The following is a 17,757-nucleotide window of genomic DNA, read 5'->3' as shown; positions in this document are numbered from 1 at the left end:
TGTTGTGTTTCCTGTTTACCAAAGGACCATTTAAAAGCCAGCCGACCCTAGCCTTTTTTAGGTGGGCAATGGAGTCACATAGCTTCGAGTCAGAATTTTTATTCAGCCTGCTTCCTATTCAACTTTTCAAGTAAAAAAACCTGCAATATATCATCCCAAACTATAACCAGAAGTTACAGAACTGCCTCAACACCAGTCAACACTTTTTCAGCCCTTTGTGTACAAAAAAAGTCGCTGGTGTCTGAAGCTCTGCTGTTCGCATGTTTCACTACAACACGACATACCTGCCACAAGTCGAAGCCGACCGCGCCGATGTCCTCGTATCTGTAGATGAGTGAGTCTGCTGTGTATTCTGGGTTGTCAATCTCGGGGTGGATCCATTTCCCATCATACCCGGGGTTCTTGATCTGTTTGGGCTTCCACTCACCCTGTGGAGGGGAAATTCAGTCTGGTCAGACTAATATATACTTCCTGGGACGTGAGCATTCTGTTCGCAAAACTTGGGGCAGTAACAAAACTAGTGAGGGCAGTCTACCTTTATCTTTTTCCTTAATTCTCCTGTATTGAAATTCTTGTTCAACCGTCTTTCTTTCAGTAATAAGACCTTCTCAATACTCCCCTTGCTTCAAAATGGAGCATATCTAGCACACTTATGACAAAAGAGTACTGTTTCTGTGTATGCTTCTATCAAAATTCTATGAGTGTGGACTAAATACTTAACAACATGAGCTCATCACAAAGTCTGCTTTTTTTCAGTGACTGCACTTGTGCCAACCACAGAGTATTTTTCTTAACATTTTTCAGTATCTATGAAACTATATGTTGCACAGAAGGTGTCTGTATCCATAGGAAAGTTTGAGAATGCCACCCACCTTGTACTCAGGGTTATCGATCATGGGAGGCTCCCATTCACCGTCCATTTCATCATCCCAGTCCTCAGGCTTGGTGGCATCAGGGTCGGGGATGTGCTCGGGCTTGTCCCAGTCCTACACAGAGAAACAGATCGGGAAAATGGTTGGACACTATCCAACATGGTGCTAAAAACCTACCAAATATTGATGAGTATTCAACTCTACTATGTGACAAAGCTAAGTGCTGTACTCTAGTGTCACATAAGTGCCTTTTCTTACTCTGGAAAAGAAACCGTGACTGATATGTGACTGGAGTAGTGTAACATTTCTAGCTATATGATTTATTACCATTGGTCTGTTGATAATGACTTAGAATCATGCATCCAATGTGCCCACCCAAAGCTCTATATGTAGATAGCGTGGACATCCCTTTTAATGCAGGAGAGGATGTGCTGACCTGTAAATTCATTTGTATTCACGGGGATTTCATTTTGTGGTAGGATCTGAAAGGTTTTCACTGTGTTTTGAGTGCACAGTTAAAACAGTCCAATCATAAAGCAGTAATACATGTAAATGTCATGTTTTTATGAACATCCCCAAATCTCCCGTACCTCAGGCTTGGCGTCCTCAGGATCATCGATGTACTCCTTCTCGTCCCAGTCGTCAGGCTTCTTGGCGTCGGGGTCCTTGATCTTCTTGGCGGGGAGGAAGTTCCAGTCGTCCTCCAGGCTGCCGCTCTCGACCTTCTTGTTGTCGATCCTGACCTCGTACGTCTGGTCGGGCTTCACGATCAGTGTGTACAGATGTGTGAACTCATCGTCCTGTGGAGAGATAGGCATAATGTTTAGGGAAAGCATGCCAAGGTTTCCCTCTTGTCATTTTGCACATCTGGATGTCTAGTGTTCATTGTTGTGATTCCAACTCAGAGTAATGTCAGTATAGCAGGAGCAACTCTCACCAAACTTTCAGTCTGTAGATTCTACTCTGCAAACGTAATGTTACCAAAATTTGCTATGGTAAGATGTTTATATTTATTTACAGTCTATAAATTCTACGCTGCAAATCACAGTGACCTTTGTTGAAGTTTCAAGTTAAACTTTCCTTTAATATTTGGAGAGATTCAAAGATGCTCAATACAAAAGTTACCCCAGCAACTGCACAAGTTTAGTAAACTGTAAGAAGTTTTGGACAGTATATACTCTATTAGGTGTTTTTGTATGGTCTTTGAACGGATCCTCCATGGAGTCCTAACAGGACATACAAACCTTGCATCTTATGTCCTTGTTGATGAGGTGATTCTTATCCTTATAGTTGAAGATGACATGAACTTTCTTTGTACCAGGACCACAGATGTCGGGGCCTGCAGGGGGAATTCAGTTCATCAACAAACAAAAATGGGGGTGTAAAGGGGGTAGAGTAGCAACCACAACCTGTTGGTGTAGAGAACAATTTTGCGTTTTTGTACATTTTGAACGTTAAATGAGCCAACATGATTTTTTTCAGAATCGTCAAATGGTTCTCTAACACTAACAGCAACAGTCATGGGCTGCCCCCTTGTGCCCACGTGTGTGCATTGCAGCCTCACCTTGCACTTAATGTCCTTGTTAATGAGAACGTTGCTGCCCTTGTAGTTGAAAATTACGTGGACCTTCTTTTTATCATATCCACAGATGTCAGGTCCTGGATAGGTGTGGACAGACAGAGTTTAGAGGTGGAAGACAGCTGGGTTGGAAGTACAGTATGTGTTTTCTCCAGTGACAGTGTCACAGATGGGATTGAATGACCCAATAGCTGGGTTGAGTTCTGAAACTGCCCTTCTTCAAGGAATAGAGAGCAGTAACTTTATGTGAATGTAAGAAGAATTGAACAATTTCTTCCCAGAAAAATTCTGCTAAAAAGCATCACTACAAGCCTTAATCCCTGAAAAATTCTGCTTAAAAATTCCCATCTTGACAGTACAGAAACATATACAAAAAAAAATGCCATACTATCCTCTTGTTTGAGTCTTGAATACATATCATCACATTTGTGACCACTACTTTTTCTGATGCATACCTCAATGTAATAGTAGTAATCAGTGAAGCTTTGCCAAGCTACATCTCATGAGAAATGGTTCTAAGCAAGACCGACTTGTTTAGTACACCAAAAGACATCACAAGCTACTGTGTGGCTACCACATGACTTAGTTAGAAGAGAGGCAGAGATGTCGCCAAGGGTGCAGAGAGCAAAAGCTGAATAAGAATGACAGACACAAGTTCATGAGGAACACTACGTAAAACTAGTGGTGAGTCTGCATTGCACTTGCACTTACATTGCACAACATATATGGCACAAGGAAATCATACACTTAACATAACATTCACATTACAACATACTATTACTAAAAGATAAAATTTCATTCCAGCCTAATAAAAAGCTTGAAACTGCTGTCAAGAAAATTCATTCTAAGCTATTACCAAAGTAATCTATTATCATATTATCAAACAATATTTGTATCAAATTTCAGCCAATTTATGACTACAAGCCAAAAGGACATAATTGCTGATAACAAGGTGCAATGAAACTGCTGTTAGAAATAGTAAAATCAGATAAAATGATTTCTGGATGACTGAATCTGTTGTATAGAACTGAAAACAACAGGCTTACCGAACATGATGTGGTATTTAGAGTCTCCATCAAACTTCTTCTGGTCGAAGTCTGAAGGCAGCAGCTTGATGTAGCCGCCGCCACAGTCGATCTTCTGCTCGTGCTTGACCGTGAACTGGAGGACTAACGTTTTCCCCTCGTTGCTGAAGGACTCCTCCATCTTGTGGGTCAGGTGGTAGAATCTCGCATCCTGTCCAGTCTGGATACCTGACAAGGATAAAATCAAAACCAGCTCAGCAACAAATCTACATGTATTTTACTTCTTACTGTGCCACATTTTGTCTCTGGCTCAGGGCTTTGTCCTACTTTGAGTTTCTTTCCATTGCACTCATTGTTTGAGAGCCAATATTGTTGATTTTTGTTGTTAAATCTGTTGTTATAAGCTTTTAAGAATACATCTTCATTGTGTTTCGGGGGTCATGAAGCTCTGATTTTTGGACAGAAGGATGGGTCCTGGGGATAGCCCTGCTCTGAACCCAGTATAAAAAAAATTAACAACATACCAATAGAAAATGAAGGAAACTTGTAACGGGCTCCACCCATCAGGCATTGCCAAAAACAACAATCATTATTGCAGATAGCTTCAAATATACATTTGTACATAGTTCATTTCATCCACACTATGTCCAGTCTGAGGATGTTTGTCCATACCTTTGTCCAGGTCTGCATCACCGTAGAACTTGCCAGCAGACCATTTCCAGGGTCCAGCATCAGATCCCTTTGCCTTAGACTCTACCCATCTGTCCTTCCATGCCTCTGTAACAGGGCGGACAACAAACAACCTGAAGTAACTTCAGTATACTAATAAATGAACCTCTAAGGAAATGAATTCTACAACAAAGCTTAGCAAAATATATCCTATCCAATGACGAGAAAGCTTCGGTTCTTTTGCCTCTCTCTGCAATTAATTGTTGGTTTAAGAAGTCATTTACAAAATGTATTGTATACTTCTTGTCATGTATGAATTTTGCGACTATACTATTGCAAACCTCTTGGTATGGTCCACAGGGAATTATGTGAGTATATCTACAACAAATGTGGTACTTAACAATTCATTTTCCAAAACTTCAGGCTTAGCCGTCACTAATTTTCACTAATAACTTCACTGTCCTTCTAAAGTTTGAAATAATTGGTTGCTAACACAATAGACTGTCCTGGTTTGTGAGTTGATGTCACATGAAGACAAGGTTATAACCTACATGTTGGATTGATGAAGTGATAATAACAAGGACATATCCATTCATGAAGTGGGTGGGGGCAGGTCAGATCAATTATGCCGTTATGTTATTAAATCAAGACAACACAAGCATGATGAGTGATCGATTGAGCACCAGCAACAATATTTACTACAAAAGAACATCTCTACAAGAATTTTTTTTTAAATGAGTCAATGGCTTTGACTGATCTTCATGTTATTTTCAATGTAATTTTCAGCATATGACACTAGCTATCAATACTGATTTGAGTTTTGAAATTCAACATGTGACTTATAGACTAGTTACTTTTCATAAACTCAACCTAAGTAACATTCTGAAGAATTGATCTTCAAACATTCTGTTTATGAATTAATAAAAGCATAGTTGAATTGCATAAATGATTACTGTAAATGTATTTAAGTTCGCGGGGAGTTAATTTCGCGGTAGCGGGAAAATGGACTTTTTGCGGTGGTTTTAATTTCGCGGTAGCGCCATGCACTGTAATCTCTTACTGTTATGGAAAAATGTTCGCGGTGGTTTTAAATTTGCGGTGAAGCGGCCGCCGCAAAAACCGCGAAAATTAATCCACCGCGAACATTTCTGCATTTACAGTATACCATTCAATATTCTACTTTGTAGTGAAACATGTTTCCGCTGACACGCCCACCTTTTTCAGTTTGTCCCAGTAACCAATTAACTTTATTAATACCTGATAACATTAACCAAACAAAACTTAAATTTGTAAGTCAACACAGAAGCTGACATCTGTTATTTCACAAAATTAAACATGCAGAAGCCAGTTATTCCCATGGGAAAGCTATCACAGCAACACCTGCCATTGCAGTTTTGCACTGTTCCATTTTCACAAGCTCTTACTCCTCAACATTTTAGCAAATACTTTATATCCGAGGCTAGTTCTATACGTGTAGAAGTACTATAGTTTTGCTACCACAGATGTTCTATGGCTTCTTTACTTATTATATCACAAATTAATCTATCAACAATTCGCAATATTATAGCGATAACAAATTATGCAGATTTTGAGAACAATGCATAGGCTTATAGAGGATTGGGAAAGTAATTTGCATATAAAAGGAAGTGCTCTGCCCAAGCAGACAAATTTTCCACTGAGTACTGAGTAGTTCAGGTCAAGCCTCTGGAATTTGACCCTCCTTTTTGTACAGGTCTTATAAGAGTCTTGAGAGTAATTCTAAAACACACACTCTGCTCTGTTACCATTACAAATCCCAGAACCAATCAATGATCGCAAAACTGATAACCAATTGCAAACTGAGGATTTCTTCCAAACACTGAGCAGATCATGTTGGAAATTTGCACAAGGCTTTAGCTATCAGTAGTTGAGAAAAAAAGCACTTGAGAATTTCTTAGAAAACGTGATCTTGTACATAAAACTGTGACTCTGGCTCGAATTAAAGGGCTTGCCATATAACTGATCAGGTTTTGAATCTGATGCAAATTTACCTGTAACGTTAACATGTTACATTCTAATTTGTATTTACCCGTATATTACGAAAATTTTGATCACAGCACTCCAGATTAACATGTGACTGCTATCTTCTGTGAATTGAACATTAGTAACTGTACGATATAAAAAGGTACACGAGGTTTTGGTACAAAATGCTACACATATCCGCCACCCTCCCCCTACCACCCCTCCCCCCGGCACCCAGCCGAGATCGCCCAAATCTTACCGTCCGAAAACCGTTCATCCACGTAGACAGTCGCTTCTGCCAACGAGAGGCTGAGGAATGTAGCGAAAAGCACCAAAACCTTCATTTTCTCTGAGATAGCCAGGTAAACCGACCTTAGAATGTGCTAAATGGTCTCAGAATGCGGAAATCGCACACTTGGTAAGTGATGGCTGGTACCATGTGACCGCACGAACAGATGGCTGTCTGTGATTGGTCAACTGGGGTGTGTCTCAGGCTCGACCAATCAGAACGCACCACGCTTTCTACTAATCAATATTCATGAGTAGGTTAATATTAACTTCTCGCCAACCAGCCCAAATGCATGACGGGGTATTCAAAATGGCTGCCGTTGAAGTTTTGCGACGCTTGTTTGTTTACAAATTTGAAAACGTTTAGAAAACAGACAAACTGGAAGCTGATTTTTGGTGACGATGTTTCAGAGACGTCCAGGAGTGGGCACGTCGTCCGTGCTAGAGCGCGCACGGGCTCAGCTGCGGGGAGAGAAGCCTCCTCCCGCCGCCAGCAGTTTGGTTCGCTCGGGCGGCGGTGCGGCAGCGAGAGCCAGTTTTCAGTACGATGAACAAGACTCTGCCCCGTCCGAGGCGTCCAGTGATCAGGAGCTTGGCGTGCGTTTGTGCCCTCTCTTTTCAGTGTACACTTCGTTAACACCAAATGACAGTACATGTACTTAATAATTGTAAAAGAACATGATGCGTAGCCAATAAGGTAAAAACTTGACCCCAAACTGTCGCCTAGTATCTAAATCTAACAGAAAAGGATAGCTGCAGATTTGTCTGTAAATTATAGTCACCAATAAACCGGTTTAGATTCAGGTTCGCTCCCTATTCACTCAGCCGTTTGTTGACTTTACAATTAACATCACAGGCTTTGTGCAGCTGACGTTTATTTAGCTATAGTGAAAGTCAGCCACAAGTTCTACTTGATGTGCTGTTGTGGAGCATTGTGATTGGTCTATTGTGATGATGGTGCTCAAGTAGATGGCGGATATGGCTTCATGTCACCATGGCAACACAAGAGTCATGGGAAGGAATAGTCCACTGACAACTTTGGAGGGATGTATGAAAGGGTTGCATTTGCTATTGCCAGGAATTACAAAAAAAGACATTATATAACGTTATCTAAATTTGATAAAAAATTTTGGAAGATCCAAACACTCAAAAGTTTTCATTTGCTTATCATTCACTGCCAGATACCATAAAGTGTCCACCACTTTAATTGTAAATAAGCTTTTAGCTTTTGAATTCATCTGTACTTTTTTGTGCCTAGCACAAAGAAGTTAGGATCCTTCAGTTATCTGAATTATTTTGATAGAAAAATGTGATTATTTAGGTGGATTTTTAAAAAAAGATTTCAAAAGAGAGTAGAGAATTCTTCTTTTGGTAGGAGTTTCACTCCTGTTGGATTGGGTTACAATACTTTTCCTGTTTGTGAACAATGTGATGTCTGCTTTAACAACTGCTAGGCTTTTAACATCCCATGCCCAAACCTTACCACACAGGCCTACCTAAGCAGCCTGAACAAGAAAACTACACAGAAGAAGACATTTGACCTTACCCAGGCCAGTAGTGACCTCAGCGACCAGTCCAAGTCTGACAATGAAGGAGACGTCAAGACCAACATTACTGGAGACGCCAGTCGCTTTCTCAAGAAGAAGCCAAAAAAGAATGAGGGCACGAAAGAGTCCCCCCTGAAGAATGTGGGTCAGGGGTCAGCTGGTATCCAGACGTCATCGCTACAGAGTAGAGATGGAGCAGCAAGTAGGGGGTCAGCCCTCTCAAGAGGTGTGTCATGATATCGCTTTCCTTGGATGGGGATGTGAGGGAATTATGTCTTAAGTTTTATTCATTCCTAGATAAATGTTATCCCTTGAGGATAGCTACTGGCTAGTGGGGCAACATTGGTGCGTTGGTTGTATGTGCTCCTGCCAAACGAATAAATATATAAATAAATCTCTATTGATTGGGGAATATTTGTCAATTGATAAGCCATTCTGTATACTAGTAATAGTGCTATCAATTAAGTTCAAACGCACATTGTATTAATAAAACCTCCTAGGTACATGTGCATTCTTTATTACTAAATAATACAAGCAAAATGATTTTTGACACACCAGCCATACCCTTCTACCTGTTATCATTCCTCACAACTATAGGAAGAAGTAATACATTTGTACCATAGTCTTATGGATATGTTTGAAATGATCTTAATATCTTAATTCTGTTCATCCTGTCACACCAAAGCTGCGGAACTGAAGGAGAGAATCATGCAGCGACAACCCAAGGTTCAGATTGACGACTCTGACCTTGAGATGGCGCTTAGTCTCAGCTCTGACCTTGACAGTGAACAAGACTTGAAGAAGTTTCTGGAAAAGCCTCCCAAACTGTCGTCAACTGGGAAGGACCTCAAGAAGACAACCGAAGAGTCTTTACTGACAAAAGACTCCTTGGAGCCAGATGGCCCAGATCCTGAAGCTGGGAAGGGCAGCTCACGCTTTCTTAAGAAAAGTAGAAATACTGCAGCTTCACCACAAGGACAGGACACTGCTGGGGAAAACAGGTTCTTGAAAAAGAAACCAGGGAAAACGGCAGACAATGACATATTAGACAGAGGGGGTATGTTGAATTATCATTCTTTTTTTTTTCAGCCTGAAAAGCTTACATGTGATTTGCTAGATTTTTTTGTACTCAAACTTGGAGTAGGGTGAAGATGATTGTAGTTAATTTACTGTGTCCCCTTTATCAGAATTTTGCAACTTTTCGACCCCCGTCTGTTGAAGGTTTTAGTCGCTCATTTATTTTCTTCTGTCTCTCACCATATCCAGGAACATTCCAGTTCACTTCCAAGATGCATTTTGACAGTGACGACGAGGACATCCAGCAGTATGTGCACAAACTGCAGAAAGCCCAAGAGTCACCTCCAGCCTCCATCAGTCAAGACTTATCCCACAGGAGTAGTTCAGTCAGTGTTGTATCCTAACCTTTACTACTACACATGTATAATCATCCCAGGTCACAATATTGTTGCCCACATTAACTAATCTAGCTAGTGTTAATTTTGTATGCGAAAACTAAGTAGAAAACAGGTGTTTCACCTGTAGGTAAGATGAAGAGTTCATAACTGAAGTAAAATAAGAACAGATTGAGAGTCCTATCATTTATGTAGTCTAACATTCATTAAAAAGGGGATGTTTCTACCACCATGTCATCACCATTCATTGTAGTGACTACATGCTGTAAAGTCAAAGTTCTAACATTAACATAATGTTACATGATGTCTTGCTGCCCTACAGGTGTCAGAACCCAAGTCTCTGGATGACTTCCTGCCCAGCGATGTCCCAGAGGAGGCCAGCCTGGCAGAGAGTATAGCAGAGGACAGTCTGTCTGCTGCTGGTAAGAAATATCAAGATATGGAAAATTGGCTTAAACAGACAGACTCTTTAGGGAAATGTACATACATTGTTGCAAGATGGAAGAACATTATTTTGATCACAGTATTTAGGATTTCAGATTTGAGACCATTAAAATATATCTGTTGTTATGAATAGGTAGATTCTATGGTATCAGATAGGTCAAATTTGTTCTATGTTTAATGAAGATGTGTGCAATGCCATTGCCATTACCTCTGAGTCAATGGGGTGTGTCAAATCAATTATTGATACAGTCAAGTACCTTTTTATTCTGTCAGAATATGTGGGACTTGATCATTGAAGTGTTTTGTTCTCAGCAATTTATTCTTACACTGTACATAGGTATTAGATTTTTATTGACATTTTTATTGAATCTTCTTGTTTTGTTGTGTTTTGTAAATGTATCAGGTCCAACCGTACACATTATGAGTCTTGATGACTTAGCTCCAGCTGTAGACATCACACCAAAACCAAAGCCACTGACTGCTAAAAAATCGAAACTGTCGGAAAACCAAAGAGCTGAATCTGGCACAAGGCTTAAAGAACAAAAATTGCACACTGTTGATGAACTGTTAGAAGATGACAACTCAGTTAAGTCAGCTGTAAGCAAGGAGAGCTTTACTGAGGAGACAGTCACAGAATCAATCTCAGAGAACATTGGCCCACGCCTAAATCTTCACACAGTGGATGAACTACTAGGACACAGCGTATCAGACAAAAGCGACAAATCAGAGAGCTCGCAAAGCCGGCCAAAACTTCAAGGTTTACACACTGTGGACGAGCTGCTCATGTTGACTTCAGAAAAACAGGAACAAAACAAAGGTGCAGACAGCTACGAGGATGACTTTGATACTGAAGTGCCAACAGAATCCATATCAGAGAGAATGGGGAGCAAACATGAGGCTAAGGTGCTCGCCGATGACACATATTCAGAGACCTTTGAAGAGGGCAGTGGGACAGAGTCATCAAAGACATTCTCTGAACAGACAGTCACTGAAACACCAAGCAAGTCTTACACAGATGTCTCAAGGAGTGACAGAAGTAGAAGAGGTAAAGGATCCAGGAAGACAGAGAGTGAAGATTCCTACAGTGAGTCCACCAGAAGTAAAACACTAACAGATAGCACTGTGTCTGACAGTCAGACAAGCCATACCAGAAGTCGGACCCCTCCAAGAAAAGCTGTCAAGGCTTCAGATGTGGGTGTTCAAACATCAGTAGAGGACCAGTTAGGACTGGTGCACCAGTGGACAGCAGGTATGGGTGCTGGGGTTGTTAACAGTCTTCTCCATATCGTTCTTACACCTTTGAATCTTACTTTGTATCTCTCATATTTATACATTTGTTCAAAATAAGACAGGGAAAGATACTTTAATGAAGCTTACATTTGAGAAATATTTTTAAAACTGATACCTTTTGTAAATGTAGTTCCTTATTACTGAGAAACATTAGGGAGTAAACGTTTGAGCAATTTGTAATACCAATGGTGTTCTGTAAGCAGAAAACATGACAGGTCTCCAATGGTGTATGTTATATTGTTGTTGCCTATTCTCCCAATCTCCCCAGAGTCTGGATATGCAGCCCTGGGCCCACACTATGGTGCTGGGTACACTGATCCCACACCAGTAGCCACACATGTTGTCAACCCTGATGCACTAGAAGGTAAGAAAATATTTAACTTTGTTGACAAAACAGTCTACATTTTTGTACTTCAAATCTTTTGGGCAGCAAGCCTTTTTTTTTGGCAAAAGAAATTTTCAGCACACGAGTTCAATGACTGCTTTCTTACAGAAATGTCTTTTCTTCACTGCAGGAAAGTAAAAAAAAAAGACAGTTTTCACAAAACTTTAAGACACTAGAAAAACCCTGACTGTGTACTGTGTGTGTTGATCATGTAGATTAATCATCTTTTTTTTACACAACAGAAATAGACATTGTCTGTACTATCCAAGCAGAGGTTTGGCTCCAGCTGTTTTTTGACATTATTTTAGGCGTTTTATCAGGCTTTCTATTTTGTACTGTTTTCTTCATGTCTCGCGAGGCAACTGTACAAAAGAGAAAGCCTGATAAAAATGTCAAAGAACAGCCGGAGCCAAACCTCTGCTTGGAGAGTACATTGTCTGTGCAAGTGAATATGACATTAGTGTCAGAAGAAAAATGTCCCTGCCTGTGAAGTACTAGCCTCACCGGGTTACCAAACCCCAGCCCGATCTCAAGTATCTATCGTGCAGGGGTCTGGCCGGATGGGATAGGAACTCTTCTCAATTTTGCCCCTTAAAGTGGGCAAAAAACTCCGCCAATAGAATAGCACAGGATCAGCAGGAGGTACTTACACCCCTGCCATGATTGGTTAAACACCCCCAACTGTACTTTTTGAATCCATAACAGTGACCACTAAGTACTAGTACCTGATTCGCTACTGTGATAGCCTGCTGACCAACTGTGGTGTGTTGTAGCTGGCTACCTGTGGTGTGAGTGGTCATCAATCCTAGGTTCTCCTCCCTCTGATCAAGGGCCTTCGAGAACCTTTCTACAGCCATCCTGCCAGACCCCAACACGAAAGATAAATTTTGAGGTTGGGGTATGGTATCCAGGCTAGTGAAGTACTAGAACTGTCCTGATTGTGTGCTGTTTCTCCTGTCCCAGCCATGACCAGCTACAGTCCCAGTGTGCTGTCCTGACTGTGTACTGTTCCTCCTGACCCAGCCATGACCAGCTACAGTCCCAGTGTGCTGTCCTGACTATGTACTATTACTCCTGTCCCAGCCATGACCAGCTACAGTCCCAGTGTGCTGTCCTGTGTACTGTTCCTCCTGACCCAGCCATGACCAGCTACAGTCCCAGTGTGCTGTCCTGACTATGTACTATTACTCCTGTCCCCAGCCATGACCAGCTACAGTCCCAGTGTGCTGTCCTGACTGTGTACTGTTCCTCCTGACCCAGCCATGACCAGCTACAGTCCCAGTGTGCTGTCCTGACTATGTACTATTACTCCTGTCCCAGCCATGACCAGCTACAGTCCCAGTGTGCAGTCCTGACTATGTACTGTTCCTCCTGTCCCAGCCATGACCAGCTACAGTCCCAGTGTGCTGTCCTGACTATGTACTATTACTCCTGTCCCAGCCATGACTAGCTACAGTCCCAGTGTGCTGTCCTGACTATGTACTGTTTCTCCTGTCCCAGCCATGACCAGCTACAGTCCCAGTGTGCTGGCGCTGAATGACTTGTTGCGGCAGCAGCTGCAGCTCACGCAGCAGTTTGTCACCAACACCCGCAGACTGCACCAGTTCTATGTCAACTCCCTGCAGGCTGACCACAGTTACACCACTCTACAGGACACACTACAGGTAGGGCTGGGTTCATCTCTAACACCCCTGTTCTGGAGTGGTATCTTCTGTCCTAACTACTAGTATGTTAACTTTCAGTAGGACATGACTGTCCACCTCATGAACTTTACATTTAGGATAATTTGCACTAGAAATTTTTTAGAATTATTGTATTGATTTTACCCTTATTCCTCTTTTTCTATGCTGAATCAGGTGGGCTGTCAATTTTACTTATGATGCTATTGTGCAGCTCATTATTATCTCCATGAAAAATGGAGATATAGTTTTGGGTGTGTCTGTGTGTGTGTGTGTGTGTGTGTGTGTGTGTGTGTGTGTGTGTGTCTGTGTGTCCGGATTTTTGTAGTGAGCATAACTCAAGAACCTCTGGCTGGATTACGATGATATTTGGTTTGTGGGTAGGTGTTGGGAAGACAAAGGTCAAGGTCAATTTGGGGCCACATGGTATGTGACCTTGGTACTGCAGCAGAAATTCATTTTTTGGATCTTTTGAACAGGATGTGCTATGGTCTTGATTTTTTGATGGCAAATAGCTTGTGACCTGAGGGATGTGTGGTACATATTTGGTCCCCCTAGCAGGTTGCTTTGGAACTGCAGGGGCATTTTTGTCAAAATCTTCTAAGGTAAATAACTGAAGAAGGGAACAACAAATTTACATGATATTTGGTATGTAGGTAGCTTAGACAGAGATGCACATCATGGGGTGCAAATTATGCAAACTGACACTTAATTTGCATACTTAATTAGGAAAATCTGTATTTGCAGTGTTTCCTTTATAGAACTCAAATTCATGCAATTTATATGTAGTTTGTGGCAGGTGGAACATTATCAGATACCAATTATGCAAATAAGTCCTTAATTTGCATAATTAGTGCAAAAGTGCCATAATTCATCGATGTGGTAAATGATTGAACAATCAACATAGTGACCAGCGTAGGTTATTTACAGGTGTACATAACTAAGCATAGATTATGCAAATAACGAATTCATTTACATAATCAGCTATTTCATGGAGATATGAGGTCTCCGAACTCTTGTTTTTAGTCTGCTTTGGGAAAAGTAAATAGGTCATACCCTATAATATCCTGTACCAGGTTGCTCTGTGGCATTGAAACTAGGCCAAAAGGACTATGAAGTTTCTGAGATGTTGCTTTCTTAGACATACCCCTTGATGTGTGACATGACTGTATGAGAGTTTGTGAAGGATGGTGTCACACAAATGTATAATTGTTTCCTCCCAGTTTATCCAGGAACATCGCCGCCCAGTTCTAACCATGGAGGAGGCACTACAACAAGTACAGAATGGAACAGACAGATGACACATCTCCAAAGCTGTGTGTAGTGAATTTGAGGATGTAAGACGAGGAGAGTATACAAAGATGAATTCCATAAAGATCATACAAATGGCGATACGGATGTTGACAATCAACAGAAGTAATGTTGCTGTTATATTTGGGCGTGAAACAAATAAAAAATAATGATGGAGACTTGACTCCTGTAGTTTTGATTGTCAGATTGCTCCCTGCAGTGGTATCTAATAAATTTAGATGACACCACTGATGGTTGTCAATGATTATTTATTAACATATTACATCTAGTCTTTTCTTGGGCAAAGGCTCCAGATACTGAAATTTTCACACACATACACACATGATAAAAAAATCTTGTACACAGTCATGTGACTCAAGTAAAACAACAAATAATTTTGTATACACTGGACCAGTGCAATAGAAAAGACAGTATTTTCAATTTTCATACAACAACACACAAAATATGACCCTCACATCCTTGTACAGTTAGTATTCCATAGCAAAAGCATGAAGATGCAATTGGTGTTTAATCTCCTTCTAAACTCTTGTGGGGTTTTTTGGTACACAGTCATTTTGCACTCATGCTATCGTTACATTTTTTGTCTGATGTATCTAACACTTGACAATAAAATTTACCATACACCATTAAAGATATACCAGACTAAACATTAGTCAAAGTGTGTAAACTGTCACTTAAGTGCCATTTAGATGACATATTGTCTATTTCTCTATGCCTTCAGGTTATTTTAGAAATTACGGCTAACCGAAATTGTACAGATGATCTAATTCAAAGATCATTATGACAAAGAAATGTTGAAAATGTAGGGATACCAAAATGTCTTTGAATTGTGTCTTACTCCGATTACCGTTTCTTTACGGATACACTGAAAAAGAAACCACAAAAACTTTGAACAGGTTATTGTATTAGGTGCATATCATGTATCTCACGGGAAGGTCAGGGTCACAAAAACACCTCTACACAAAAACACACCTAACTACTTCCTCGTCGCTCCCTGTGACTCTTCTCGCCCCCGCAATAGTATTGTCGGCGTGGGGTGTTTTGCCTAGAGGATCCTAGAGGACCTGGGTTCGAACCTCCAACATTCCTCCTTAACTTACTTCCTTGTTAAATTTAAAATAAGGCATGCACTGTACACGGCTTTCCTCACTTCACTCAGGTTAAAATAAGTACCTATTTGCAATTAGGGACGTCCCTCGGATAGGACGTTAAATGGAGGTCCCGTGTTTGAGGAGAGCCACGCCTCTAGAACGCTAAATAACCCACCGTACTTGTTGAAAATAGATCTGTCAGGATATGCCGCTTGTGCTGTTCAATACAAACCCGGTTTATTACTCCAAGAGGCGGTTTACTGGGTATGCAATACAAGTAAGTAATCTAACAAAAAAACTGCTTTTTCCCTGTCGTGGCCCTTCTTCGCCCCGCTGCAAATCTCCTCAAAGTGATGTGCCATCTACGACAAAGACGTACAAGTTATACAAAACTGTACATGTGTTGGTTTCAATCAAAGATGGCTCTATATCCTGTTACTTTTCTACATCGCCCATGGTAGAAACACTGTTACAGTAACACCAGAAACCATACGCACGAAAAACTTGCCAGCCATGCGCTCTATTCTGTAGAATTGATTGTTGATTGGTGGTTTCACGTTTAAAACTTCTTGATTGTAAGGTATTAAGGCTACGCGTTCCACGCCCACAGATTAACGGTATTTGAACAAAGCGTTTAACCGCCTACGCCGCTTATTCCTCGTATTTTACTCTTATTACCTTTGCCAGAATGGCTAAGGTTATGTTTTGGGCTTGTGAGTCTGTGTGTCTGTGTGTCTGTCTGTCTGTTAACAGCATAACTCAAGAAGTCTTGGATGGATCCCGATAATATTTGGTAGGTGGGTAGGGGTCGGGAAAACGAAGGTCAAGTTCGATAATGGGCCCCCTAGCGGCTTGCTAAGGTACTGCAGCAGAACCTCAATTTTTGATATCTCGTGTTCTGGACATGCTGTGATCATGATTTTTGAGTGGTAGATAGCCCTCGAGGCAGAGAGTAAGTGCTGTGAGTTTGGGCCCCCCAGCGGCTTTTTTGGAACTGCAGGCGCCGGTTTCCTTTCAAACTTTGGATGAGAATAACTCTACAACGTGTTGACGGATCGTCATGATTTTTGGTATGTTTGTATTGTATTGTATTGAACAGTTTGTGAATAACACTTATACATGCACCATGCTCCACGTGGGACCGCGTGGCGCAGTGGCAGCACGTCCGGATCTGCACCGAGAGGTTGCGGGTTCAAATCCAGCTGTCGTGCCACCGATCTTGTGCCCTTGGGAAAGGCACTTAACACGACTTTCCCCACTTTACTCAGGTGAAAATGAGTACCTAGTTTCGGCTAGGGACCGTCCCTCGGATAGGACGTTAAATGGAGGTCCCGTGTATGGGGAGAGTCACACCCTATGCACGTTAAAGAACCCCCACACGTGCGATGGTGCGGTGTGGATGGAGCAAACCCTTCTGTCTGGAGTTGGTGATTCACTACAAATCACCTGGGCGGAGGCCTGGCGAACCTTCGTGTCGTATCAGCCAAACGGTGATTTACATCATTCACCATGCCCCGGAGAGGAGATAGGCGCCGCCAGGGGACTAAAAGCCTGTTGAGTCAGCATGACAGTTGTCGCGCTGCCCCTAAGGCTGATTAATCAGCCTACGGCTGATTAAAAGGCTATGGGACGAACTAACTAACTAACTAATGCTCCAATACTCACATAATAGACTAACAGCAGTCAGGGTGTGTAACCCACTAACAAATTGCATGCGCAGGTATATGTAGAGTGTAAATATATGAAAAAACTTTTTGGGGGGAGAGGGGTAAAATTACATGATTGCAGCACGCACTTGTATTTCAGAATGGACCACGTAAAGTAAATGAATAGTAATGAATTCTTTTGGAGAATTCTTCCTTCAGCTCTTTCATAAAGTGTCACCACACGTCAAGTATCGCCTGTCCAGAAAATATGATATTGATCCTTTTTTTACTCTTCATAAACGGACCAACAACTACAATCACAATATATCCTCCAGATTTTTACGTTTTCACACACGTAAGGCAAGAGAAGATCTTGCACACAGGGAACTTTGCAAGTAAGACTACAAATACCACAACATCTTACACAGGACGAATGAAGTTTAAAAAAATCACGAGATATATTTTCACTTCGTTCCCATAAACGTACATTAAGTTCCAAGCAACAACACACAAAATTG

General features: G+C 41.3%; 2 protein-coding genes across 3 annotated transcripts in view; one reads left to right on the top strand and one right to left on the bottom strand.

The window, feature by feature from the left end:
- Nucleotides 1–6,597, bottom strand: part of LOC118431787 (calreticulin-like) — an 8,984-nt gene extending 2,387 nt beyond the window's left edge. Inside the window, exons 1-7 of the mRNA XM_035843120.1 lie at nt 6,406–6,597; nt 4,149–4,253; nt 3,498–3,704; nt 2,117–2,211; nt 1,463–1,672; nt 873–986; nt 276–428 (exon numbers count right to left, since the gene is read on the bottom strand). Of these exons, the coding sequence (XP_035699013.1) occupies nt 276–428; nt 873–986; nt 1,463–1,672; nt 2,117–2,211; nt 3,498–3,704; nt 4,149–4,253; nt 6,406–6,490 (969 nt within the window). The 5' untranslated portion in view covers nt 6,491–6,597. The remainder of the gene's footprint in view (nt 1–275; nt 429–872; nt 987–1,462; nt 1,673–2,116; nt 2,212–3,497; nt 3,705–4,148; nt 4,254–6,405) is intronic.
- A 100-nt stretch (nt 6,598–6,697) lies between these two features.
- On the top strand, nt 6,698–14,660 carry LOC118431786 (uncharacterized protein C19orf44-like). 2 transcript variants are annotated; one of them, XM_035843117.1, is made up of 9 exons: nt 6,698–7,031; nt 7,925–8,207; nt 8,667–9,038; nt 9,248–9,384; nt 9,716–9,815; nt 10,241–11,086; nt 11,396–11,491; nt 13,013–13,176; nt 14,415–14,660. In XM_035843117.1, the coding sequence occupies exons 1-9, from the start codon at nt 6,837–6,839 to the stop codon at nt 14,490–14,492; spliced, it is 2,271 nt and encodes a 756-aa protein (XP_035699010.1). In that variant the 5' UTR covers nt 6,698–6,836; the 3' UTR covers nt 14,493–14,660. The 2 variants fall into 2 exon arrangements, with proteins under 2 accessions (XP_035699010.1, XP_035699011.1); XM_035843118.1 differs by lacking the exons at nt 13,013–13,176; nt 14,415–14,660 and adding an exon at nt 12,476–12,614.
- The last annotated feature ends 3,097 nt before the right edge of the window (nt 14,661–17,757 follow it).

This window comes from Branchiostoma floridae, chromosome 15 (assembly GCF_000003815.2).
Source record: "Branchiostoma floridae strain S238N-H82 chromosome 15, Bfl_VNyyK, whole genome shotgun sequence".
NCBI classification, from domain to species: domain Eukaryota; kingdom Metazoa; phylum Chordata; class Leptocardii; order Amphioxiformes; family Branchiostomatidae; genus Branchiostoma; species Branchiostoma floridae.
This window is presented reverse-complemented; position numbering and strand designations above follow the sequence as displayed.